This window comes from Talpa europaea (genome assembly GCF_964194135.1).
Source record: "Talpa europaea genome assembly, chromosome: 15".
Classification (NCBI taxonomy): domain Eukaryota; kingdom Metazoa; phylum Chordata; class Mammalia; order Eulipotyphla; family Talpidae; genus Talpa; species Talpa europaea.
In genome coordinates this window covers 62,326,210-62,352,426 of record NC_140083.1, presented here as the reverse complement: position 1 = coordinate 62,352,426, position 26,217 = coordinate 62,326,210, and the positions used below count along the sequence as shown (strand labels likewise).

Here is a 26,217-nt window from a genome sequence, read left to right as displayed (position 1 = left end):
GTTGCTGCAAATGGCATGAGTTTATCTTTTTTGATTGCTGAGTAATATTCCATTGTGTATATATGTACCACATCTTCTTGATCCAGTCATCTATTTTTGGACATTTGGGTTATTGATTTTATTTTATTATTATAATTATTATTTTTTCCTGATCCCTTGTTTGGTTCCCCTATATTCCTCCTATAAGTGAAACCATCCAATATTTTTCTTTCTCCTTCTGGTTTATTTCATTGAACACAATCCCTTCCAACTCCATCCATGTTGCAGGACCCTCGCCGGTGGCCAGGGATCGAACTGGAACTGCAGAGGCTGCGTGCAGCCTCGCAACCCAGTGCTCAACCGCTGCGCCACCAGGGGAGGCCTGAGTTGGTCATTTTGATTGCTGAATAGTATTCCATTGTGTATATACTACATCTTCTTGGAGTCAGACGCGCTACCGTTGGGCCACGAGGTCGGCTTACCACATCTTCTTGATCCAGTCATCTTTTTTGGGCATTTGTGTTGTTTCCGTATCTTAGCTATTGTAAATAGAGCTCCAAAAAACATAGGCGTGCTTGCCAGACAAGGAAACCAATCACTGGACTGAGTGTTTAGCAGCATTTGGGTTACACCGCCTGAGTTCAAATTCTAGCTCTGGAACGTGTTAATGAACTTCCCCAAGCCATTCCCCTTCACCTATAAATGGGGTGGAGATGGCAGTGTCTGTCACTATCTCATATGGTTATTGTGTCAAATAAATAAGGTGATTCATGTAATGAGTCTGCATAGTGCCAGGGACATGGTGAATGCTCAATAAATGCGAATTAGCAGTCAATAATTTCAGTAAAAAATTCAAGCCCATGCATCCATAAGACGGAACACCTACTGTGTGCATATCCTTATGATTTGGGGGATGATGTGGGGATTACTAACCACAAAAGCAGAGGGGTGTAACTGGAGGGATCAAGGAAGAATTTAAGGATGCATCTTAGAGGAATGAGCCTTTATTCTGGTGATCCTGGAGGATAAGGAACTCAGCAGAGAGGAAGAGGCTTGATATAAGAAGAGTCTGGGATTGGATAAAGTGGTTTTTTGATGAAGATTTGATAAGTTGACCCAGGAGTTAGGGACACAACCAGCCCTGAGCAGTTGAATATCCCTGTGACTTTCTTTCCTCAAAAATAACCTACCTATAGCCCATTGTTGCCCAGAAGTCTAACTGATAACACAAATGGTTGATTAGCACATATTTTCTAAGTTATACGCAGTATATATACTGTGTTCATGCAATAAAGCAAGTTAGAGAAAAGAAAATATTATGAAAAAAAGCACAAGGAAGAGAAAAATATATTCATGTGTTCAGTGAAAAAAATCCGCATATAAGAGGACCCGTGCAGTTCAGACCACTGTAGTTCATTGCCAAGGAAAACTTCAGTTTTACCAGAAGTTTGATGATGAGGTAGCGCTTCCTGACTCACACCAGCTCCTCCTGTGGATTGATTCTTAATTTTGCATTTATGGACGTGGAATGGCTCTGTTCGCAAATTCTGATCAGAGGGTGGTTGCTATAGGAACAAAACGTTTGTAAAGAGAAAACCTAGAGTTAGTCAAGGATACAAATTCAAAGCAAAATCTGCAGCCTTCAATCAAATAAATACCCATCGATGTGGTATCCTAGGAAGTCTTAATTATGGTACTCAAGATCAAAGTGATGTTACTCAAGAGTGGAGAAGCCAAGTGTAAATAAAGGAGGTCTCCCTTCAACGAGGGATGACCAACCTCTGAGCTCAGCTGAGTGTCCACTGTGTTTAACCCACAATCACCCCATGAACCTTAAGCACTCCTGTGAGCAGGAGGGTGTGGCTTGCACTGTGGTCCAAGGCAGGCAAAGTTCACGTGACTTCCAAGGCCCCGGGGAATGTGGCTTCCGGCAGAGATAGAGCATCGTATTTCTCCAGCTCTATTGAGGCTGCAGCTGCAAGGCTGTGATCCTGACCACAAAGCCTAGAGCCCTGGCTAAGTATTTGTTAATTTCAGTTCACTACTGTTTCCCAGCTTATAGGAATACCTAAAATATTAGCCATATCCTCTGCTCCAGACCTTGAGAAGGTGGAGCCAGAGGGTCTTCCCATCAACTTCTATTTTGGGAAAGATACTGATGACAAAGTGGAGTCAGGAACAAAGATTGCTTTTCCACCCATAGGCTGGCAATAAGAAACCCCGGACTCTGGGGTTCTGGCTGGGATGATTAAATCCAGAACGAGGATAAACAATTCATTTCCTTAGGTCCTGCCCTTCTGTTTTCCTAATACACTGTATCACCACCATCCAGCCACTGCTGAGTCCTCCTGTGAGGTAGGACATTGAAAACCATTCCTCCTTCTTCACCTGGATTAAGTTCTTTTGTTTGGATTTTTCAAAGGAGGAGAGAGTAGAGATGGGGTAAACCAGAGACGTCGGGAGGGGAGGCAGCAAAGTGCTCCTGATGCATTTATTTGCTTTGGCTCAGAAGTGAGGATGTAGAATTTTTGCCATCTGGCTTCAGCCTGTCTCTGCGTCTCTCTCTCTCTCACTTCTTGCCTTCCCCGAATCTTGACTCCATGTAGACACACCTGCTCAGTGTCCTCTTGCTGGAAACCTGTAGATTACCTATCCCGAGGCCATTCTGATTATCATTCTTCTCTGCTGCTCTTCACTAAAGAGACTGGAAAGCCAAGCCTGCTGCTTGCTGGTGCTCCCATCTCAGAGAGAGGCAGCATATTCCCCCCCAAAACCCCCCACCCCCAAATTTTTGACCTTGTACTTTACCCGTTCTTCCTGTTTCTCACTCATATATTGGCCCCTGGGCCCACTGATCCTGTTTTGCTCTCAAACTGTCCACTTCTCCCCATCCCTTTTAGTTAGAATCTTGTGACTGGTCTCCTGCCTCCAATCACATCTCCTTCCAATCTACTTTCTACACTGTGGACAGAATTTTCTAGAATCATGTTGGTATCATGTATCAACATGGTGTCATGTTCCAGTTCAAAGTGATTCACCAACTTTACATTTTTCATAAGATAACGTTCAAACTCCTTGATAGGCCCCGTGGCCCCTGGGGCTACACCCTTGTCTTGGCTCTGAGTCCAGTGTCTGAGCCTGTGGGGCCCTGAGCCCCTCATTTTATATGGGGATCATGCACATGCCCCCTCACAGAGCATGTGTGTAGGGGGGAACATGGGGATGCACATACGGCACCCCCACATGGTGTCTGCTGGTGGCTGAGGCTCAGCAGCAGGTGTGATCAACAAGGCCCATCCCTCAGGGGATGACTATGCTGGATGGCCACCAGGAAAGGTGGTGACATGGCTGTCATTCTCTCTAGCAAACCCTGTTTGATGTGAGAACAATTCGTGGTGAGAATTAAAGCTCATTTTCTTCTTCCTTCCTTTGTGACCACCCCTGATGAGCCCTCATTGCCCGTGTAGTGGCCAAAAGGAGTGCTGAGGTGGGTTTCTCCAGAGAACCTGTCCGCAGTACGTGGGGGGTTGCAGTGCAATGGCGGGAGGGTGGCACCCCCGCTGAGTCCTCCTGAGACACTGTTTTGGCTCAGCTGCTTTCTCCACCACCCGCTCACCTCCTGGGGTCCCCTCCCCTGCTCTGCAGGCCAACCTACACATTCTTTTTAATTTCTCTCCTCTTCTGTTAATGGAACTGGACCTCTGCTTTCTCTAATCTCACCTCATCACCCTGAATAAATCTTCCATGCAAATCTCCCATCTCCAGACTTGTGCATTAGAGTGCTAATTTTTCTTCATTCCTGGAATCCTGTGCAAATCCCAGTTAGAAATTTGATCCTTGAATTAGGTTTGTGGCTACTGTAAACATTGACGATATAAGGACAGTCAAGCTTGGGGTGCATATCCCCCTACCCAGGATCTTTGGGTTTACATCCTAGAGAAACTTGGAGCTCAAAATAGGGCTCCTGTAGCACCCTCAATAATCCTCATAATTCCATTATCTCTAAGACTATAGAAACTTGGAAATAATAAAACTTAGGATTTGTCTCAGTGGCTTAAGTCAAATATCTTTATTTTCTTTTTAGACAAAGCTCTTATAAGAATCACAGATGAAAGAACATGCAAAAATCACATCTTTCCAGCAACAATAAAAATACTGATTCAATACTTAAAAAACATCAGTTCATAGTGACCCAGAGAGCTGGAAAAACATGGCTGGGATTTTTCTGGCCTACCACAGAATTTTCTAAATCAGTTAGGAGGATGCTGCCCAGCTTGACTTGGTTCTCCCCAACCTGGGGAGAAGAGCCTCAGTATAGGGCACACGCTCACTTCAGACCATTGGCAGTGACTGACTTGGAAAGTTGGCTGAGGTGAGTGGCAGGTGGAGCGTCCACCCCCTCCCACCCTGAGTGCGTGGACACGGAGGAGGACACCTGGGCTCTTGGCCCACTCATGGCTTCACCAGCCAGATCTCATTGCGACGCCCATAGGGCTTCATGGGAGGGTCGTAGCCGGTACAGAAATACACGTCACTCCGATAGGTGGCCGTCCCCTCCAGGGCCGTGCGCAGCTGGGCAGCCTGAGCGATGTAGTCGGCTTCCTTGGCATAACCACCAAATTGCCTGAGGGCACAAGAGCAAGTGACTGGTTAAGAAAGGTCAGGGTCTCCCAGAGAGAGGGGATTCTAAGAAGTAGCTCAGCAAACTTGCTAGGACAAGCAGGCTGCCCCCTAAGATTACAGCCCATCTGTACCTAGATGGGGGGCCCTGACCTCTCTGAGCCTCGGCTCCTCATTTATAAATGGAAATGTGATTTCTTTTTCCTCCAAGGGTGTGATAAGTGTCTCCTGCAATCACAGATGGGAAAAATTCTAACGCAGCACCTGGAATGGTGGTCGTGTACTAAAGGTTTGCTTTCCTTTCCTTTCTGAATTCCTCCAAGAGATGGGGGCTGACTTCAAAGCCAGGCCACCACCCTGCTCGCTAGCGTTTTCTGGTGGCCTCTCGAATCTGCCCCTGTCCTCAGCTGGGAAAAGAGCAGGTGTCAGTGGAGCTAAGGCTGTGGATTCTCTCACAACAGACTGATCATATCACAGTAGGGACGGGCGCATTAAAAACCAGGACACTGGACTTCTGCTGAGGATCGCGATGTAGTACATACAGATGTCAAGTAGCAGTGCTGTCTTTCCGAGACTTATATCATGTTACAGACCTTCCTTACTTCAATAAAAAGAGTCAAAAAACAGAGCTGCCAAGGGCAGGGATCCAAGGAACTCTTGGGAGGGCTCCTCTGCAAGCTTTAAACATGCCCCCCATAAAGAAATAATAAACCTCTTTAATAAACCTCTTCTCCAGCTCAAATCACAGGAGCCTTCTTTTTTGAGTAAATGAAGAGACTTTTCCTAAATCAGGCTTTTCTCCTGACGGCAGAAGGTGGGGAGAGAAGCAACAAAGCATGTCTTCCTGAGATGATTTTTCTCTCCTTACATCATCTACCTACGCTCCAGAATTCATCCCGCAGTCTCCCCTAAATATACCATTCTAAATGTGGGTTGCACTAAAATCTTTATTAGAGTCCAATGCATCCCCATTTCTAATGAGCTTTGTGACTCAAAATTCTGAATCTGCACCAGGCAAGATTAGGGCAAATGCATTATTTTGGGGGTTTCGCTGACTCACGCTTGGCTCCTTTATACACGGTTAGTCACACTCAGCAAGCATCCAGCAGGTTGATTACAGGGTTATTGATGTGAAAACACCCAGGATTTCATCTCTAAGGGATAGGTGTCTAGACACAGCTCCAGAACATGGCCAGTGCTGAGTCAATTTGCAATTGAGGAGGCTCGATTCTTTAAACACAATGAAGAAAGATTAGACAGCAGATGAAGGAAGTCGAGCTCTAGGTTCATTGCAGCTCACAGGAGAGGTAGCTGGGTTAGCAGACAGGGGATGAATATTAAGGAAGGATTTTTCTGGCCATAAAAGTTTGCAAGGTGTTGGAATTATTTTCCAAGAATGTCTCCCGGTTGGGAAGAACCTGTCCACACGACTGAGACCTGGATGTAGGAGCAGGTGTTGAGTGCTCCCTGGAGCCCCCTCACGCTGTGATGCTGAATCTTTCTCTGTGAGAATCCATGGTGTTGGCTCTTAAGCAGCTGTTTTTGGGGAAGGTCCAAAGGAGTGGTCCTCAAATATCTTCCTTCATCAGCAGAGGCAATTAAGCTAATGTCTGCTCATATTCTACCCTGTCACTTCCTAATCTGGCCATGGGCAAGTGGCTTTAGGGTATTATTTCTCTCTCCGTTTTTGTTTCTCTCTTTGTCTATCTCTCCCTCTCCCTCTTCCTGTTCCTTCCTTTTTGTTTCTGGAACAGCACTTGTCGCCTTCTAACATACTAGATGATTTATTTATTGTGTTCATTGCTTATGGTGTTGAGTCCCCTGGTAGAAAGTTGGCTCCATGAGGGATCTCTGTTATGTTCTGCTCACTGATTGGGTGTCAGAGCACCCCACATGGCTTCTGACACACATCAGACCCCGCTGCTAAATGTACAAGTCAGATAAACAATAGCAGTTACCATCTTCAGGCTGATAGACCTAACCATGATAGCACTTAAGCCTCCAGGCCACTCAGCCATGCAATAAACCTCTGAAGCACACACTAAGGAGACAGTGGTGGGAATTCAAACAGGAAAAGCGGATTGACTGAAGCCAGATTGGGAAGGGCCTTGAATGCCATGCTAAAGACTTTGAACCTGACCCTAGAGGGAAGGTGGGCTTACCAAGGGGGTTTAAAGTAAGAGACCAACATGATGAGGCTGTATTTGGAGCAATCCCTCCGGTGGCAGTGGAGGGATGGGGGATGGAGTTGTCAGTGGCCAGGAGTAGCCACATATGAGCTGACAAAGGCAAATGTGAGAGGTGGCTGGACCTGGAGTAGACATGGGGCCAGGGGCTTAGCCTCTGGAGGGAAAATGAGGCTGTGGACCAGAATAGGCATCCCAGGCGGAAGTGCCATTTGGGAAGGGGTGGGAGGGTTAATAGTTTGGTTTCGGGGCAGGTTTGATATGGGTCGCCTTGTAGGGCAGCAGCGTTGGGAGCTGTGCAGGATGGAGGAAAGACAACTCAAAGGCCAAGTAGAGAGAGAGAGAGAGAGAGAGAGAGAGAGAGAGAGAGAGATTGGTTTACACCTATGGAGATGCAGCCCCTTCTTTGCTCCCCCCACTCCACCCCTCCCCACCTGTCTAATTGTTATTAGACTCAGGGTGTGCGTGGTGGGGATGCATAACTGTCTGGTACAAGATAGGGATGCAGTGACTAGGGGCTACTGCCTAGGGGTCTCCATTGTTGCTGCTGATCAAACCATCCTATCTCTAGTCCCTGTTTACACTTTAACTTCCTGTCCAGGTGGTCTAGCTGGTTATGCTAATCTGGCCATAATGTTGCCTGCTGTTTTCAGCAGATATCCTCATACCAAGACTTGTCCTGGTGAGAGGCCCCGTGCCTGACTCTATATTTTAGCTTGACCAGCAGCAACATTGAGCACCAAGCAAAATCCTGAGAACAAGGCGGGCTGGGGAATTGTAAGATACGAAGGTGCCTCTGTGAAATACACTCACGAGACAATTATTGTGTACCTGAGAGTGTGCTGGGCACTGTGCAAACCTCCTTAGACTGGGGAAAGAACAGGAATCAGAAATAGGGTTTGGGAAAGAGGGGGTCAATGACAGCCATTTGGGTGTCACCAGTGCATCAGTGGTGGCTATAGTCACGGTCAGGAAGGAGGCGAGGTGTAGACGGTGAGGGTCAATGGTTACGCCTGGACATCCTCGTCTCTAAGTGGGGGGAGGCCAGTCCCTAAGAGGGGGTAGAGGGGAGGCCAGTGAGCAGAAGACCTGACAGAATGATGGGAAAAGGTCATTATTTGGAGATTCCTATATCCATTATGGGGTGGGGGGGAAGCCAACTTCTGTATTTATTCCCAGGCTGACTGAGATGCTGGTACTAAGGATAATAATGTCCCTCTTGGTCCACGGAAGCATTCTACCGGAAAACGAGCAAAGGGAGGTGGAGGGGTGGGGTCAGAGCCAAGTTCCCATCCCAAGCACAGGACCCCACTTGCACACAGCCAGAGGAGGAAGGAACTCAGTCCCAGGCCTCAGCCCCCAGCTGCGCACACAGCACTCCTCACGGGGCCTCAGCTCCCAGACTCACTGGCACATGCTTGGCGTGCCAGGAGATTCGCAAAGTGCTTTGAGCTCTTAAAAAAAAATTACACACGATTTCTGTGCATTATTTTTGTCGGCCTGTTAACAAGTCTCTTGTCTCCACCTTCAACAAGCTCCCCCCAGGGCAATGCCTTTGTCACCCAAGTCAGAGCTGGGTATTCCCAAGGGTATTTGGTTACCAGGGGAAATGAGAAAGGCCACACCCTCCCTGGATTCCTGAAGCAAACTGAACAGACTAAAAAGGGCTGCAAGAGCTGTGTGGGCCAGGATGAGCTAACACCCGACCCCCCAACCCCCAACCCCTCAGCTGTGGTCTAAGCAGGCAAATCATCCAAATCATCAGGACATGACACATTAGGGATGCCTGGTGCAGGCCAGTAGCCAGGGAGACAGAGACTGGAATGTCCTGAACCTTGAAAACATGGCCTAGAACTTTAACAACCCACAGGTCCATGCAGATTTGTGGAGAGTCAGCTGGATGCATAGCTCCATGCAGGGTGCAGGGGAGCATAACACCCAAGCTCACAGGGCTGTAAAGATGAGCACAACACCCAAGCTCACAGGGCTGTAAAGATGACAAAGGCAGCTTCCTGTTCTTGTGTGGTCTAACTGTAGTGGGCAGGGCAGAGAGACACACCGAGTTTATAGAGGGCAGCAGGAAGCAGGGGCATGGCGGTGGAAGGCCCACAGGGAATGCTCACGGCGGAGGGTAGGGAGTGAGTGGGTCTGACTTAGCACACGAAGGGAAGGCGTGGCGGGAGGGGTGATCTTGTGCAATTATTTATTGAGCAGCCATTCTGGCTGCTGGCAATGAGCAACATGCCCCAAATTCCTCTTCTCACAGTGCTTCCCATGGGCAGAGGCCGGGCAGGGGCTGGAGAGGAGTGGGTGAGCATAGTGATGGTATGGAAGTGTGTGTTGTGTGTTTGTGTGTGTCGGGGTGGGGGGGTGATGGGGTTTTGGGGACTTCTGAGACCAGGAGGATACCCAGTGCAGGCATGCGGTGGAGGGGGAGAGTAATGCGTGAGCAGGCATTTTTACTAGGCTTTGTGCCTGCTTGAACGTTTGAGGGACCCAACCCCAAGGTCACCCACCCATCCCCCTTCTCATCTGATGACTGACTTGGGCTTTGGTCCCAGCCCTAATGTGTGCTGAGCGAGCGCACAGTCAGAGGTGAGCGGCAGGGGTGGGGTGGGATGGGTCCCGCGCTTTAGGACCATTTAGAAGAGGGGACGGGGGAAAGAGCTAGAGAGAACCTGGGTTTCGTGGCTGTTGTAGTTCAGCCTGGAGGTGAAAACCATGGCAGCGGGAAGGCAGGGCAGGCACAGCTCAGAGGGGAGTAGATGTGGGAGCTGCCTGGGGAGGTTTATGTGGCGGTGGCTCCGGGGGAGCTGGAAATGGGTGCTGCATGGGAGAAAAGGCAGCACCAGCCTTGTTGATTTGGGCTCAGCCACTGAGAAATGGAAACTGAAGTCCCTTCCAAGTATCACTTTGTAAAAGACTATGGGGCACCTGCCCAGTTGTATGGGGGGTGCTGGGGGTAGAAGCAGGTAGTGAATGGTGATTCCTTAGGTTGTAAAGACAGAAGCTTATCATTGGTGGGACTCTTAGAGGCCAGGTGGCTTAGAAATCAGAGGTGCTCAATAAACCTTTGTCCAGTGGAACCCAATTCCCACTGGGGCCAAACATCTCAAAGTACGACTGTCACGCATCTGTCCAGATGGTACCTGAATGCCTCTGGCGAGGACTTCATTGCCTCATCCTCTCTCCCTTTCACTCTTAGACCCCTGATGCCAGAATGCTTTTATTTTTGAGTAGAAATATACTTCCCTGTAATTTCAGTCCATGGACACCACTTCTTAACTCTGGAACAACCCAGCCCTGAAATATCTGGAGATATTTATGTTTTGTCTGTTTCCCCCTGCCACTGAACAGTTTCCCTTATTTCCCAGAGCAGAGACATTATGTGTTGCTGGCTGTAATTTCAGCACCTAAAATGATTCCTGGTACAGAGTGAGTGAGTCATAAATATGTGATTTTGGGGAATGAATGAATGAGTGTGTGAATGGCCTTGCTGTAACCTTCCCCTTGAGTCTGATGAGGGAGAGGACATTCAAGGCACTGGACAGAAGTCAGCTTGGGGAATTGCTGAAACAAGAATGACAGTGAAGCTATGGGGAGGGGGAGCAAAACTTTTAGGGAAGAGAGCAAAAAAGAGAGGAGCTCAGAGAAGGGGAGGACCAAGCCATTCATTCATTTATCAATCCGCCAACCCTAACTGCCCCAGAGCGGCAAAGCTCTGCCACACATGCAACTTCACTGGAACCTGGCCACAAATCGTCCTATGTTCTACTTACAGATGAGAAAATCAGAAGCTCAGAAAGCCCAAAGTTATAAAGCTCATAGTTATTAGAGTTGAGGCTCGAATCTGTAGTCTCTTGATTGTTTAGTTGTTCATGCTAAGAAAACTTGATCTAATTCTCAGAGGGAGGTGAGGTCAAGAGAACAGGTTAACACTAATTGTGGAGCATTTGCAGTAACACATTTCATCCTCACAGCAACCCAAAGGGCAAGGTACTCTTAGTCCCCTTTTCCAGAGGAGGAAACTGAGGCATAGAGTAGCTTAGTAACACACAGTGGTCCTGTGGCCATTAAATGGTACAGCTGGGCTCAAGCGCAGATCACCCTGACAATGACCTTGTCCTTGCCAACTCTTTCCTTCATACCCAGGCATTTCAGTAAAACTGAAAGTTTCATTAAAATCACCCCAGGAGCCTCTTTGGTGGCCTAGGGGTTAAGTCTCAGCACTATCACCGCTATGGCCTGAATTTTATCCTGGCCAGGGAGCTAACCCACATGGCACAGCAGACCTCTCCTGTCTCACCCGCTGCAACTCTCAGCAGTGTATTTCGGTTAGTCTGCCTGTTCTGCCCCCATTCTGTCTCTGGTGAATCCTCTCACCCCCCACATCTCTGGCCTACACCCCAATTCTTCTATGCACTTCTATTATTTTAAAATGAAAAAAAAAAAAATCACTCCCGTCTCTCCATTCTACAGAGACTTTTATGGAGACGCTGAGGAGGGTGAGTGGACTTTACAGAACATAAGGGAGGACAGCAGTCTGGACCTGGTGATGATTCTATTGCCTTTTGTGAATACTAAGAATATTCTGACTGCATGTTTTTTTTCATACCCTTCTAATCATCACAAAAGCACGTGGAGTTAAGACTGCAAATAAACACATGCTCCCTTTGTGACCCTCCCTTCATCAGGTTATTTTAAAAAGGAAGACAGAATTAAGGATGCAAGGCCTTCATTTTAGAATTTACTTTGTCATGTAATGTGCTCACTGTGTATTTGAAATGGCCTTTTGCCTGTCACACCTCCTTAACGGCCTTCCACCCAAGGTAGTTTTAGAGGCACATTTGGCGGGGCAGCGACACCAGGTGGCAAGTTAAGGAATGACCCTGTGCTAATTCAGGACAGTACATGAGGTTAAGAAAACTCAGTCTAGACACCCTATTTGCTACTTTCATCTGTCTAGAGTTCAGAGAAGTCAAAGGAAACTTTCACAGGCCTTGATTTAATGGTCCCTTTTAATTAGGTATCTTTTTCTACCATCAGGAACCAGGGTTCCTTAGAGTAATGGCTAATTCCAGTTCTATCTGGAGTAAATGTCAAGCTGTGCTGAGACCTGTTGTCACACCAGAAAGCAAGGAAGCCACAGTAGGCCTCAGAGTCATGTCCAAAGGACTAAAAAATGAACTTGAAGAGGCTCCCACTGCTCAAAGATGGGACAATTTTTGAGCATGCATAAGAAAAATAAAAGCAAAGAACGAAAACACATCAATTGTGTTTACAGATAGTATACTGACACTCAAAAAACAGAGTTCAATACTGCCTTACTTTGGAAATGGGGAGGGATTCTCTCAAACTGTACAAAACAAGTTCTGAGACAATGAAAGAAATCTTAACACTGGACATTCTAAGGTATTAACACCCTTAATGAAGACTGTTAACATTTTAGGAGTAATAAAATAGGATGATTACATTTTAAAAAAGTCTTCAGTGGTCACACTGAATGAAATAAAACACTACCGGGAATTCACTTAAAAATAATGCCAGTGGATTGGATTCCACTCCGTGGAAGGTGTCAAGGAACATGATGCCAAATTGGGCCCGAGTTAATTTTATCGTTGAAAGTGAGTGCTGGGGACAGAAGGTTTCATTATCTATTCTCTCTTTGAAAGTTTGAAAATTTCTACACTAAAAAGATAAAGACAAAAGGAAAATACTGTATTGATTCATTATCCTTGGTCTGGATTAGAAAAGTGATTAGAAACTAGCCCATCTGCTTGAAGTCTCGTGTGAATTGATTCTACATGTCAACCTCATTCCTTGTGAAGGAAGAAGGGGCTAAGGGAAGGAATAATTGCTGACACCTACTACATGCCATAAACTACGCAATGTATGAATTGTGTCATATATTGATTTATGAATAGCATCTTAGTAATTACTAACAGTAATCCTAGAGGCAGGATATATCATCAGGACTTAAGAGATGGGTGACAATCTTAGTGCCACCGAGTGACTTCCCATACAGCATCCTGGAGCTGGATTCAACTAAAATATACTTGTTCACTACCGTACACCAGCCTGTCTCCCAAGACCCAGGAAAGACAATGGAAAAGACAGAGCAGGAAGTGGGTCAGACAGCTGAGACCTGGCAGGGGGAGAGGGAGGCAATCTCTCAGGAGGGGCGCCCTCTCAGCACACCTGAGAGAGTCAGTGCCTCACATTGGCATCCAGGCACCTCAGTTCTCCATGCTAGTCCCTGCCCTGGGAAAAGATATATTTTTCATTAGCACTTGCTTTCTCTGCAGCCTCTGCAGTGAAGGCTGGAAGTATCAAGAGAACTGGAGTAGACTGGGAGGCTCTCGCGGCCGAGCTGCAGTACACTGGATGTCCTCTGGGGGGCACTGCATCACCTAGGATGGCCCAGAGCATCAGCTGAATGAACTTGCTCAGCATTTGTGTTAGCTCCAGGGAAGCCTGCACCTGACTCAGATGCAGAATTGGAGCAGGGCAGCCAGATAACTAAGTTCGGAGGGAAAGGACAAAAGCTTGGTCCAGTGCAAAGTTGCCTGTGATTTATTTTTCATGAGGTTGTTCCAGAAGGGAATCAAAGCCCCACCTGTGCTCTGGTTCCTAGTGGGGAAGCTCTGGTCTCTGCCTGTGTGTGTTTGGGTGTCTGTTGCACAGTAGGATTTTAATAAATGGGGAATCACTCATTATTTAAAAGACACTTGGTTTCTGAGTGGAGGCAGTGATTTGTAGCTATTATTGTTTGGCATCAAGGAAATATGGCCCAAAATAGGGTAAAAATGACTAGAATGATAGCAGGGTATGTCTGTACCTGTTCAAGGGCCCACCGACCAGGAACAACTAAGGAGTGGCAGCCAGGCACTGGCAAATGCTTCCTACCCTTCTGGCATTCAAGGGGAGTAGGAGTGAAATGACATAGCCCCAGCTTCCCATGAATCCATGACCCCAAACCACAGCATGACTCTGACATTCTCCAGGTCTACTGGGACCCTCCCATGACTGTGGAGGCAGGAGTTCCATTTGAGCCAAGGCATACTCTCTCTAGCCAAGTCACTCAGTCAACTGGCACAGGGTTCAGATACAGTGCTTGTGTTCGTGGGCTTAGGCTGAAGGAATGAAGGTGAGAAATTGTCAGGACTCAGTTTTTCTTACTGAACTTAATTCATCAACAATACAACTTCAATGGTGATGCTCACTGGAGACGATTCAGGAGTGGTTACGGGGCCCCTCTCCCTGGCCCACCCCGGTACCTATAGAATCATGTTCTTACATGGAATAGACAGTGATGCTGTCCCGATCCTCGATCTTAATGCTGTTGTCGCTGGGAACAGGCGGGTCACTCTGAAATTGGTTTGGAATCCGGAACCAGACTTTTAATTTCTTCTGCAGGGAGCCGTCGTCAGTGGGGAACACAGCAAAGGAAATGGGCACTGTCATCCCCATGCCAATTCCTGCAGGTAGAAACACCCCCCAGAGTGAGGGACTGAGTTAGGGTCAGAACATGCTGAACATGCAGGGAGGGTCTGCGGGGCTTGTTCTTTGTTCTCCTTCCAAGACGGGCTGTTTGTTCTTGAAATTCCTAGTAAACTTTTCAGGTCTGAAAACTATATGGCCACACATACAAACACACACACCCCACCACCACCACCACCACCACCACCACCACCAACAACAACAACAACAACAACCACAACAACAACTATTTGTATGCACTGGACATAGGAGTGTAATGATTCAACACTTTTGGAGAAAAAATTTGGTAGTGTATATAGTAAGACAGTAACTATGGCCTTCCTATATAAACATCCAGTTTAAGAAAATAATGTGAAAGACAGAAAAGTCTTTAGGCACTAGGTTATTCATTGCAGCAGAATTTATAATTGTGAGAACCTTGGAGTCATACAAATATTCAAAATAGGAAGATGTTTAAATACATGTCAGGCAATGATGCAATGTAATGTAACTATTAGTAACAATGCTGGGCCTCCCCTGGCGGTGCAGCAGTTGAGCGCTGGGCTGCGAAGCTGCCCACAGCCTCTGTAGCGCCGGTTCAATCCCCAGCCACCAGCGAGGGTCCCACATGGAGCACGGTCCCACATGGAGCACAGACCTCTCCTGCCACGCCCGCTGCTCCCCTCGGCAGTGTACTTCGTCAGTCTGCCTGTTCTGTTCCCCACTTTGGCTCTGGTGAATTCTCTCACCCTCCCACCCTTCTGACTGAACCTAGTGCTTGTATGGATAAATAAATAAATCTTTAAAAAAAAATGCTTAAGAGTCTTTAGCAACAGTGAAAAGATAATTATGAAATAATAAGTGACAAAGGTACAAATGGTATTAGATTTTAAAGGTCTATGAAAAAGCCATACAGAAATACATTCAAAAGACAATGGTTGTATTAAAAAAAAGATTAGGCTGCAGTTTTATATTTTCACATTATCTTTAAGAAGTTTTATAATTTGTATGTATATATTTATTTTCTTCTTCTAGAAGAAGTGTTATATTTACAGTGTTAAGAAAGAAAAGATTTCTTCTCAACCCCTTCCTGATTGATTTATTGTCCAAAGCCTGATTACTTCAGTCCTAATAAATGTCATTAAAGTTTATCCCAGTTTCTAACTTCCTAAACGACTTGCTTGAGAAATAGCCTAAATATTAAACATGGCACCTCTTTTCTCGCCTGGCTTTCTGAACTATTTTGGGTTTGCAGTGATTTTAAATGTCAGCCAAGTGATAGAGCTTCTGGAATTCAATTTATATTGAAATACGGTTTAATGCCCACTGGGTACCTATCATTTTAACAATTGGGAGGCTGCCAGCAGGGGTCGTTGTCGTTAATAAGAGCTGGCTACCTAAGGATCTCACACCTTCATTCATCCAGGGAGTGGTAGCCTGGGAAGCAGTCACTGTGGTCTCCCCAGAGCTTCCTGGCTCAGGCAGCACACAAGTCCTCATGCCACTGAAACAGGCAGGGACGGATGTGAGATGTGAGACCTCCAAGGCCACCCACACAGACTCAGGCTACTCCCCTCCACCTGCTCCCCATCCCCGTTATGTGATGTCTCCTACGCAGTGACTTTGCACTAGTTCACCTCTGAGACCAGAGCCACCCCCTTCAGGGACACTCACCCTTGTCATTGGTGCCTCCCACGTACTTCACGACTTTGGGCATGGCCTCCCGCAGAGCCTCATCCACTGGCTTTCCTTCCACTTCCACAGTGGCAAACCTGCCACCTTCACAGGTCCTCTCCTCATAGGAGACTTCTTCCTAGACACAGACACAGGGGACAACAGCGCTGAGGAGATAAAGGAGTGACCCGCACCATCACTAGAAGCAGCACAGTCCAGCTGCAAGAGGCACAAACTGCGAGGACACTGTCCATGCGGATTGCTATTATATTTCTTTATTTCCTCCTTTCCAGGTTTTTCCTTCTTTTTCTGGATGTTGGACCTCCTTGCTAGATCCTGTGATTTTTTTTTTTTGTCTCTTTGAACTTCTTTGCCTTTTTACTCGACTTTCTAAAAGATTTCCTTGACCATTATCTTCCAACCTTTCTACCAGACTTTTCATTTCTGTTTTATGTTTCATTTCCAAGAACTCTTTGATCTATGAACGTCCCACATTGCATAGCATCCTGAGGGTAGTCTGCATGGCTTTGGAGGCAGTATCCTATGTCCTCTCTGGCAATATCCATTATATAAAATTTCCCCACTGTCTCTCCATAGGTAATCCCAGAATCTACTTCTCATAAACTGTCAGGCCCAAGCCTGGCTCTTGTACCCCATTTCACTCCCATCCTGTGCCAGACCCTTGAGTCCTTGACCTAAATTACTCCCTCCCTCTTCTCTTTCTCTTCTGGTCACCACTAATTGGTCTTATAATCTAAAATTTTATTTTTGTTTGATTTTTTTGTTTTGGTTTCTCTGTGTGCCACCTCTGAGTGAAGGCCTATGGTGTTCGTCTTGCTCCCTTTAACTTATTTCACTAAATCTAATCCCCTCTCGGCCCATCCACGTTGTCACAACTAATCTGGTGTCCCATTGTGAACATAAACACGATGGAAACAATTCATAAAACAGCACTTTATTTACCTTTATGGACAGGGTACATTCTCATGCTTGCTTTTTTTTTTTTTTTCTATCCTGCTTACTTCTACCTGACTGAATTTTATACTATTCCCTTGAAGACAAAAAGCAAAACTTGCTCTACATTGATTTTACTCCCTGGTAACAGAACACAAGTGCAATTTGAAAAATGTGCTGTGAAGTCTTTGTGGACAGGAACTATACCACAGAGCTACTTATCGATGGATGAAAGGACTGACTCCCTTAAACTGATTGTGAAAAGTAGACACGGCAGAGGTACCAGCTACCCCGAGCTGGTCTATTGAAGCATCCAAGATGGAAGATTCTCGACTCCCAAGGGGGAATAATGCATTTCTGGAGGAGGCCAGGACTCTGGAGCAGTGTATTGACTTTCCCCTGCATGCCAAACTTCCCTTCACATGAAGGGGGGAAGCTGCACTAAGATCAAGCATCCAGAGCACAAATCGGCCTTGACCTTGGTACACAGTGCCTGCCAACTGCAAGGGCCTGTGGAGAGTCTAGCACTTCCAGGGAGCCTTTAGTAGCCAAGTGTTTTATGTAAACTTGGGTGTTTGCTCTCTCTGGCTGTGTCACAACAGAGAATTCTAGACCATGTCCCTCAGTGGCGGCCCCACTGAGTCTTGCCACCTGCAATGTTTTGAATTCCCAAAATGCCATTCTACGAATTACTGAATTTTAGACCTGAAAAGAGTTTTTAAGTTCACCTAATCAAACTCATTTTACCAGAAAGGAAAAGAACAATCAAGAGATTGGGTATGTCACCCAAGATCACGCAGCTACTGCATGGTGACACTGGCGCCAGGAGTCCAGTACCCAAACCCAGTCTAATACTTGTCTCCAGACCCCATGGTGCTGTGGGAGGTGGAGGGAGCACTTTTACCTCTTTCTTTAGCCAGTCATTTAGTTACTTCTGACAGACATTCATAGGCCTGTGTCAAACTCAGGAGAGAGGCATCAAAAGTCATTTAATGTAGCTACTTCTCTGACAATGGAGAAACCAAAAATAAGATCTTATTAGAGAAGACCTTGCTGGGCTGACTCTCCTTTGGTCTTTCTTTCTCCTTCTGTTGAACTATTGAACACCTGCTATGCATTGGGCATCATGCCAGGTTCTGTGATCAGAGATGAAAATCCTGTCTCTGAGGTCAGATGTCTCTGGTGTGAGGAGCGTGTGGTTCCATGAGAAGCTGTCAGGAAAACAGATTTTAACCTGATGACAGGCTTAAGAGGCGAGGAGTCTCTGGGCAGTGTGGGAGCACATGAGAAGGCTACTTAGGTTAGTTTGGGGTAATGTGGGGGATATGTTCACATTTCAGTAGATCAGGCTTATTGAGGTATTTATAGATCATCCAACTGGATGCTCAGATGTCTTCATTTATGGAAAGAACATTTATTGAAAACCTCTGGCAGGTGCTACAGACTTGGAGACTACATGAAGTCTAGATGGAAGGTGGTGAGGAGAGTTACACGGAGGATTATTACACAATGCAGTAAAATGCTTGGATAGTTATGACAGCACTGCTCCAGGGACACCCCAGAACAGAGGAGGAGGGGTGAACAGCAGGATGATGGTGAAGACTACAAGTTGCTGGAGACCAGCGCCAGCTGGAAGTCGTGTCAGGGATCTCAGAAAGGAGAGGACGGAGTAGGTGAAGTTTTTCTCTCGGAGGGCTGAAGGGAAGTGGAGCAAGGTAGGAGTGAGGAAGACACAGACACCTTATTTCGTGCAAGTATCTCCTGCTGAGGGTCTCAGCAGGTCTTTACTTATATCTTAAGGCGAGTGGTGGGATTACATCAGTGTAAGCCTTGAGGCAGAACAGAAACAATCAATACATATTTTCTCATGAACAAGCAAAGACTAGGTTTCACACCTAAAGGGCAATTCTCTGGTAGCCTTAAGAATAATTAGTTTCCTAGGTACAGCTCATTTACTAACATGATCAATCATACAGGACAGCACAACATTTGGCAACAATTAAACTTTCCCAGTTACTAAGTGGGTATAAAATTCCTATTCTATATTCAATTACTAAAATCAATCTATCTCCTAGCACTCAATTAACTTGGCTAATATATTGATTACTTCAAAGTGGTCTGAAACAACTCATCAAATCTAAGTAAGTTCTACTGAAGTCTAACTCTTAACTAGAAATTCCTAACCTCCACACGGCCAGCGAACTATTGACCTCTTGCAAATACCAGGAAATGTACTGCTGCCCCAAACATGCACCCCACCACCACCCGACCCCACCCCCCTCCATGTTAGGCTATGGCTTCCAAGCACAGCTGGTTCAGGGCAGCTTGTTCTCCATAGTTCTCAGGGCCTGAACATTTCTTTCCTAGCTACACCTTTAGCATTTTTTCACTTTCTTTGATACTGATTCAAGTGTAAGAATAACAAATCAATTAACTCTAGGTCCGAATTGGGTTTTCATATGCCAATTAATGACTAACTAACTTCTGCATTAACCAAGAACAAAGAGGAGAGCATTAGCAGGCGTTGCCATGGAGACTCCCTAGTTCAGATCTTCTTTGGGAAGTGCAAGAACTCCCCTCTTCTGGGAAGTACAACTTTCCCTCTTCGGGGAGCACAGGAACTCCCTGCATCTCGGGAGTCTCCCCCAATGCCCGGACCATGTCAAGAGACAGTATGGGAGGTGCAGCCTGCCGCAACAAGTGCTTTCTAGTGGTTGGAGCAGCCTGGCGAGCAGGGCACAGCAAGCAAGGAGGCCAGAGTGTCTGACCAGATCCCAGAAGAACTTGCAGGCTGTTCTGGGAGCTGGGTTTGTAAGCACTAGTCCAAGGAGGAGGACCTGAAAGCAGGTCCGGCGCACCCACTGTAAATAAGCTCAGCTGTCTCGTGTGATCTAAAGCCAGGGCTTAGCTAGTGTGTCTGAGTTTTGAGGGGGAGGGTCCCTGGAGCAGAAGAGCACTCTGGGGGCTGTGCAGGTGACCTGTGCGCTCAGCCTGTTCCCTGGCCAGAGTCCACAGCAAGGAAAGAAAGGCAGCCAATAAAATAACCCAGTTTGACCGAGAGACTCAAGCTGATGAGTCCACCAGCCTTTTAAACCTTCACTCAATTTCACATCCTCCTCCTGTGAACTCCCAAAGTCAGGTAACTCTGGAGACAGAATTGCCTTGTGTGTCCATCAGCTCAGCTGCCTCCTGCTAGACATGAACAAACTCTCCAGGGTACCCCTGGATACCCGGGTTTGGAGCTCAACAGGAGACCAGCACAGGAATAGAAACTGGGGAGTTGTCAGCATAAGGGGGAACTGTGAATGAGATGAGGTTGTCCAAGCTACATCTATAGAGCATTCTCTATACATCAGATCATGTAATTAATCCCCTGCTAACAGCCTTCTGTTACCAAGTTCTTACCCTCTCCCACAAGAGGCAGGTAATACCCAGCTTCTGCCAGTGTTACCAGCCATACCTCGAGTGCCGCCTCCTGGCCCTTTGCCTTTTCCTTCAATGCCGTGGCCACACCTGCCCCAGGGTATCTATACCCACAACTTCCCCTGCCTAGAGGATTCCTCTCCTGTGTGCCTGAGGAGCCCCTCCTCAATTGCTAGGTTTCAACCTAAATCCTAAACCAAGGCTCCTCTGACATGATCCTAACTGAAAACAGGTTCCCCAAGATCTTTTTTATAGGCCCCTGTGTTTTTTGCAACACAGTGCTTATTGCGATTATGATTTAATGTATTTAGCCTCCATGGGGTTTATGGTTGGAATGAAGTCAGGATGATCCCTATATTGTTTGCCATGCATCTCTCTTGGCATCTAGTGCTTCTGGCATCTGGGCATTTCAGAAGTATTTGTAAGAAAGGAGGGCACTAAACGAACCTGGTTTTACAATAATGGCGAGGAATACAATAGCCATAGCTGAGTGGCCAGGCAAGAACCTAGTCTGATTACATCTGTCCTGGAGAAAAGTTGGGTCACAATGTTTTAAAGTGGTTTTACTGCAGTGCCCACCTCTCCATGGACATGTATCCAGAGCCTCTTACCTGAACCTCTGGATCACTGTGAAAACTTAGGCTTGAGAGATGGACACAATAGTTCTAGTTCCCCAGGAAACAGAATTTAAATAGGGGCCTATTTTTGCAGGAAAAAAAGCACCTAAGTTAATGTAGTCTTGATTCTTCAAATTTAACATTGTTAGGGTTTTCAGGTTACATGGAACATAGTAACAGATCTGCTCCTGCCCAGCTAGCCCATGCTCTTATCACCTGCCAGAGGAGGATTTGGCCAGTGGCCACAACACCAATTTTCAATGCTCAGATCACGTTCAGGTCCCAGACAGATCTTACAAGAATGTCTTTTGCTATGGGACCTCTGCAAGATTAATTTTTTTCCTTGTCACCTGATATGATGGGTCTAAACACAGATTTTGGAAACCAGCTTTCTTATTATAAGAAAATCATCCTCATCATCCCGGTACTTTTTAAGTGTCAGGTGTTATTTTAAACACTTCACCTAGATTCATTTTGTTCAATCCCTCCAATCATCTAATAAAGAAGTTAGTATTTCTATCTTCAATTTCAGATGAAATGAGCACAAGAGGTTAAGTAAGATCTATAAGTTGCTGGGGGCAAGCAATGGGGCCGAATGGGTGGTTGGGTCCTAATCCATGGGTACAGGCTGGTCATAGATCCCATGCTATCTGTTATTTAATATCAGCCCTGCTCCCAGCACCCACACGGCCCACCCAACCCAGATAGTTGTGCGTCTTCCTCCTCCCCAAGCAGTGCTGAAGGCCCTTGATAAGGTCCTGCCTTAGCAGGGGCCAGGAATCATCTTGAACATCTGTTGAGCCTGAACCCACACTACATGAGGTATGCCATGTGCCACCTGTTTGCTCAGGAGAATGGACAATTTCTGACCAGACTCTCTAGGGTAAGAGAGATAACTGAAGAGAGAGGCGTTCTACAAAATAAGAATACACTGAATTTGCACATTAAGAAAAAAAAAAAGAAAAGTTGACAAGTAACACCTAATACTTAATCAGCACAGAGGCACAGAGGCATCTTAGAGTTGAAGAATTTTATGATTTAGACTGATGACGAGATTAAGTAGCTCACCCGAAAGGACCTGTAAAACTAAGGGCCAGCTAACAGTTACTAGCCAACCATTGCCAGGGATTCTGTTGAACAACTGACAATTGGTTATCTCATGTAAACTTTAAAACACTCTTATTCGATAGGAATCGTTATTTTTTCCTCATGATTAGCTTCAGAGAGGTTCAGTAAGTTACCAGTGACCACACAGAAAGATGAGATAGGGCTGAGATGATAAGGAACATAAGGGTGTTACTGCAGGTGCATGGCATATTAGTTCATAAAGCATTTTCATTTTTAAAAATTTAATATTTGTAGTATTTGGGAGACGAAAGGAATGATATTTTTATACATATACTACCACCACAGAAACTGAGGTTCATTTGTTTTAAATGTTTGTTTCAGCCTGGTTAGAATACTCCCTGTCCCCTATTTCCATGAAATGTTGAGGGAAGAGCTTCTCTGGGAACTGCATTTATCCCTGGGGCACCAACCAGAGGCAGGTGACACTAAGGGTCTAACAGGAAACAAAATCTACTGGGCTCTTTTGAATAGAGGCACCTTGAGACAAGGGATTGATTTCATAGATCATAGAGGCTGAGATGCCAGAGGACAATGGGGCAGCTCAGAGGTTAGCAAGCATGCTAGGAGGGAGAGGGAGGAGGCTTATCTGTTCTCTAAGCTCAGATACCTGCTCTCTTGGTAGAAACTGGAACTTACGCTGACCTGACGAGCAAGAGCTGAAGCCACAGGGAAGCTTATGGTGCTAGCGACCTGATAAGAGAGAGGAGCAGGAGCTTTCTTACCCGGACCAGGTCTGCCACTGGTGCCTCCGGCGGGGTGAACCGCTAAGGGACCAGCTGACACCGGTGCCCGGGAACCTGCCGGCAGGGGGCAGCAGTGAGACCCCAGCGAGCAGGCCAGGGACCTAGGGCAAAGGCCATTAGCTCAAAATTGAAAACTAAGTGAGCTTGATTCCATTACAGAAAGGAAAGCTCTCTGGGAGCTTTGGTAAGACCTGGATTCTTCCATTTTTTTAATTATGAGTTTGTTAGCTTTTCTTTTAATGTAAACATGAGAGAGAAAAAGGAAAGAAATTGTAGCATTTTTAAAAAATAAAACAGCAACCAATACTCCAAGCTCTAATCACCATTAAAAATTTTCTGAGATGGTGGATTGCAATATTTTACTTGCCATTATTTCTCATTTTTCCCCTCTGTCCTTTAAAAATGATGGGACCTGCAGCACTCAATATAATGTGAAACTTGCTACATGGATCTTTGAAAACACATATACAGAAACCCTATTTAATTGAGATCTGGAGGCTAAAAGAGTTTCCACTCTTGCACAATCAGCAAGCTGCAGGACCCAACATTCCTTGTCTCTCTCACAGGAAGTGATGTTGCCTCCAGGCCCCAGCGTTGGGAAGAAGGAGGAGCCTCTTGTCCCAAGATCATCCTCTCTAAAAGCTACAAAAGGGGGTGCTAGCTTTTGTTCTAGGGACATGTATGTGTGTGTTGTTGCCAGAATGTACTTTTCCAAACTGCTTTTTTGTTGCTGTTTACCAACAAACCCATTTTATTGGTGAAATCACTGGCTGCTTTCTGTTTGAGGTCAACAATCACTAAGAGGCCTCAAGATCATCTAGCTGAGCTGACAAACCGGCATGGGCACAGGCACCTTGCATTCTGGCCACAGTCAGATCCTTCCGGCTCTAGTCTACATAGACAGCTGCCCTGCTCAACTCCAGGCCTCACACAAACCCTCCCTATTCCTTCCTCCCCTTCCCTGTTTGTTTTTCTTCCCACCAACTGATATACAATGTATTTGAGGTCTCTATTTGTGCATTAACCACTAAAATGTAAACTCAATGAGGACAGGGGCTTTTTTGGGTCAGATTTGTGCACTGCTCTATCCCCATTGTCTAGAAGGGTGGCTGGCATGAGGTTGGTGCTAACAAATAGGTGTTTGTTGAATGAATGGATTTTAAGCTGGAGATTTCACATGAAGAACTTGGATTTCTGGTTTTCCTTAAAAATCTGGCCAAACTGATCTATATCATCACATGGCACCAGCTGTCAGAGGAGGACCTGAGAGCTCTCTCTGATTTCCCTCAGCACCCCCCCTCCTTTGCCTTATTATTTAAAAGTCAGACTCATTCACTTCCACTAGCCTTGGCTGCTCCTAGGCATTTAATTATGTTCCCCTCCATCAAGGTGAAGCTGTCTTCTGTTACAGCAAAGACTGAGATGCAGACAGATGAAGTAACCTGGCTATAGTCACTGGAGGAGATGAATTGGGAGCTTCTGTGTGATCCTTGCACGTGGTACCAGAACTGGACCCCCAGACAACACAGTCCTTTAACAAATGAGGCAGTGAGCTGGGAGCTGAGCAATCACCAAGTTTCAAAGTGTCTGTCTGCATGGATTTTCATACTCTTGCTTTCAGGAGGAAGGCCCCATATGCCTGTGTTAGCAGTGATGTCAGTTTGGGAAGATAGAGCGACTGAGACTTCCTCACTGCATTGTAGACTCCTCACTGCATTGTAGACACCGGACCCTGGGAGCTAGCTGCTAGGCCCACAAGCCATTTTACAGCCCTGGGCCCCTGCACGTGCTCTTTCCTGCATTCCTACGCATCCCTGCAGGCCAAGGACACTCCCCTGGGAAGGGCCCTCTCATCACTGGCTGGCAGAAGGGAATGATCCCTCCCCATGCTCCCTATCTTGCACATTTACTCCTACGGGGCACAGATCCTGCTGTTTTACACTCACTGCTCCCAGAGTTTTGTGTTTCTGTCTTTCTTTCTTTTCTTTTTTTAAAGATTTATTTATTCATGCATACAAGAGCTGCGGTACAGGCCAGAGATGTGGGGAGTGAGAGGATTCACCAGAGACAGAGTGGGGAACAGAACAGGCAGGCTGACTGAAATACACTCTGAGGGGAGCAGCGGTGGAGACAGGAGAGGTCTGCTGCGCCATGTGGGTAACTCCCTGGCCAGCCGGGGATCTAACTCATGTTGCAGAGGCTGCTGATTGCTTCATAGTGCGGTGCTTAACCCCTTGCACCACCAGGAAGGCCCCAGTTCTGCGTTTCTTAAGAACAAGAACTTAGTCTTCCTGCAACCTAAGGTCTCTCGGCAAACAAATGTCTGGAACGGTTAATGAACGCATGCATCCAGCAGGTGCCTCAATCTTGCTAAGCTGGGATTCGCCCCTCAAATCCACCCACCTTGTCCCCGCTCCTCGCAGCGAACCCCTTTCCAGACCTCCTCCGCCCGCCTCCCCGCCTCCCGGACCCAGCCCCGGCACTGGAGGGCCGCCCGGTAGGAGCCTGCGCACATTCGGGGCAAGTTTGCTCCTGCGCCTCCAGGTCCAGTGGGGCGGGGCCCGGCCCCTTTCAGGCCCTTGCCAGGCTGCGGCCTACCTTGCCGCCTTTGCTCAGGACCTGCCAAGGCCACGTCTCCACGCTGCCGAACAGCGAGTTCTTGATCACGCCCAACATGACGCCTGCGGGGGACTCCGGACCCACCGGCGGCTGCGGGGTGGCCGGGGCGGCTGGCGACAGGGGCGACAGGCCTGCGCCGGGGCGGGAGGGGCGGGCCGGGGCTCCCGGGGCTCCGCCCGGCCTGATCGCGCTCACGGGAAGGCGGGCCCGGGGCGGGGCGACCCGGAGCCGCGGGAGCGGCGGGGAGGACAGTGCGGGCGGCGCGCGCCACCTCCTCCCGGCAGCCCTCCGCACCCCTCCGGCTCCGCGGCCCTGGGACCTGCACCGAGTCTGACCTGCAGGCGGGAGGCGGCTGGAAGCAGAGTGTCCCAAGCCTGAGGTTTAAGAGGCGGTGGAGAATGTCCTACTAAACCAGCGCCCTTCTGTCCACTACTGGTCCTCTCTGGGGATGGGGTGGGAACCTGGGCACCAAACTTCAGAGCCCCCAGGTTCATCTGTGCTCTCCTGAGCCTCCACTCTAAGGCTCTGTTGGCTGGAATAAAAGTTTGGACTGTCATTAGACGGGGAGTTGATTAGATAATGGAAGTGAGGATTGAAGCCTGGGGAAGCAAGCCTGATAGTTCCTTCTGTGGCAAAGGTGCCAGCAACCACAAATTTGCGTTTGACTCATAGAGTTAGGAATAGTGAGGCACTGATGTCTGAAATGTAATTATTTCATGGTTTTTGGTCCTAAGCTATTTTGCCCTAAGATATGTTGATGCCGTCTAGGCAAGGAGACAAATGCTGTGGCATCAG

At 47.0% G+C, this 26,217-nt stretch overlaps 1 protein-coding gene across 1 annotated transcript; it reads right to left on the bottom strand.

The window, feature by feature from the left end:
* Positions 1 to 4,061: 4,061 nt before the first annotated feature.
* HEBP1 (heme binding protein 1) lies at positions 4,062 to 25,575 on the bottom strand. Its single transcript, XM_084255243.1, has 4 exons — positions 25,402 to 25,575; positions 15,939 to 16,077; positions 14,083 to 14,263; positions 4,062 to 4,603 (listed from the first exon to the last, which is right to left on the bottom strand). Exons 1-4 carry the CDS (start codon positions 25,477 to 25,479, stop codon positions 4,432 to 4,434), a joined length of 570 nt encoding a protein of 189 aa, XP_084111369.1. The 5' UTR covers positions 25,480 to 25,575; the 3' UTR covers positions 4,062 to 4,431.
* Between the last annotated feature and the right edge of the window lie 642 nt (positions 25,576 to 26,217).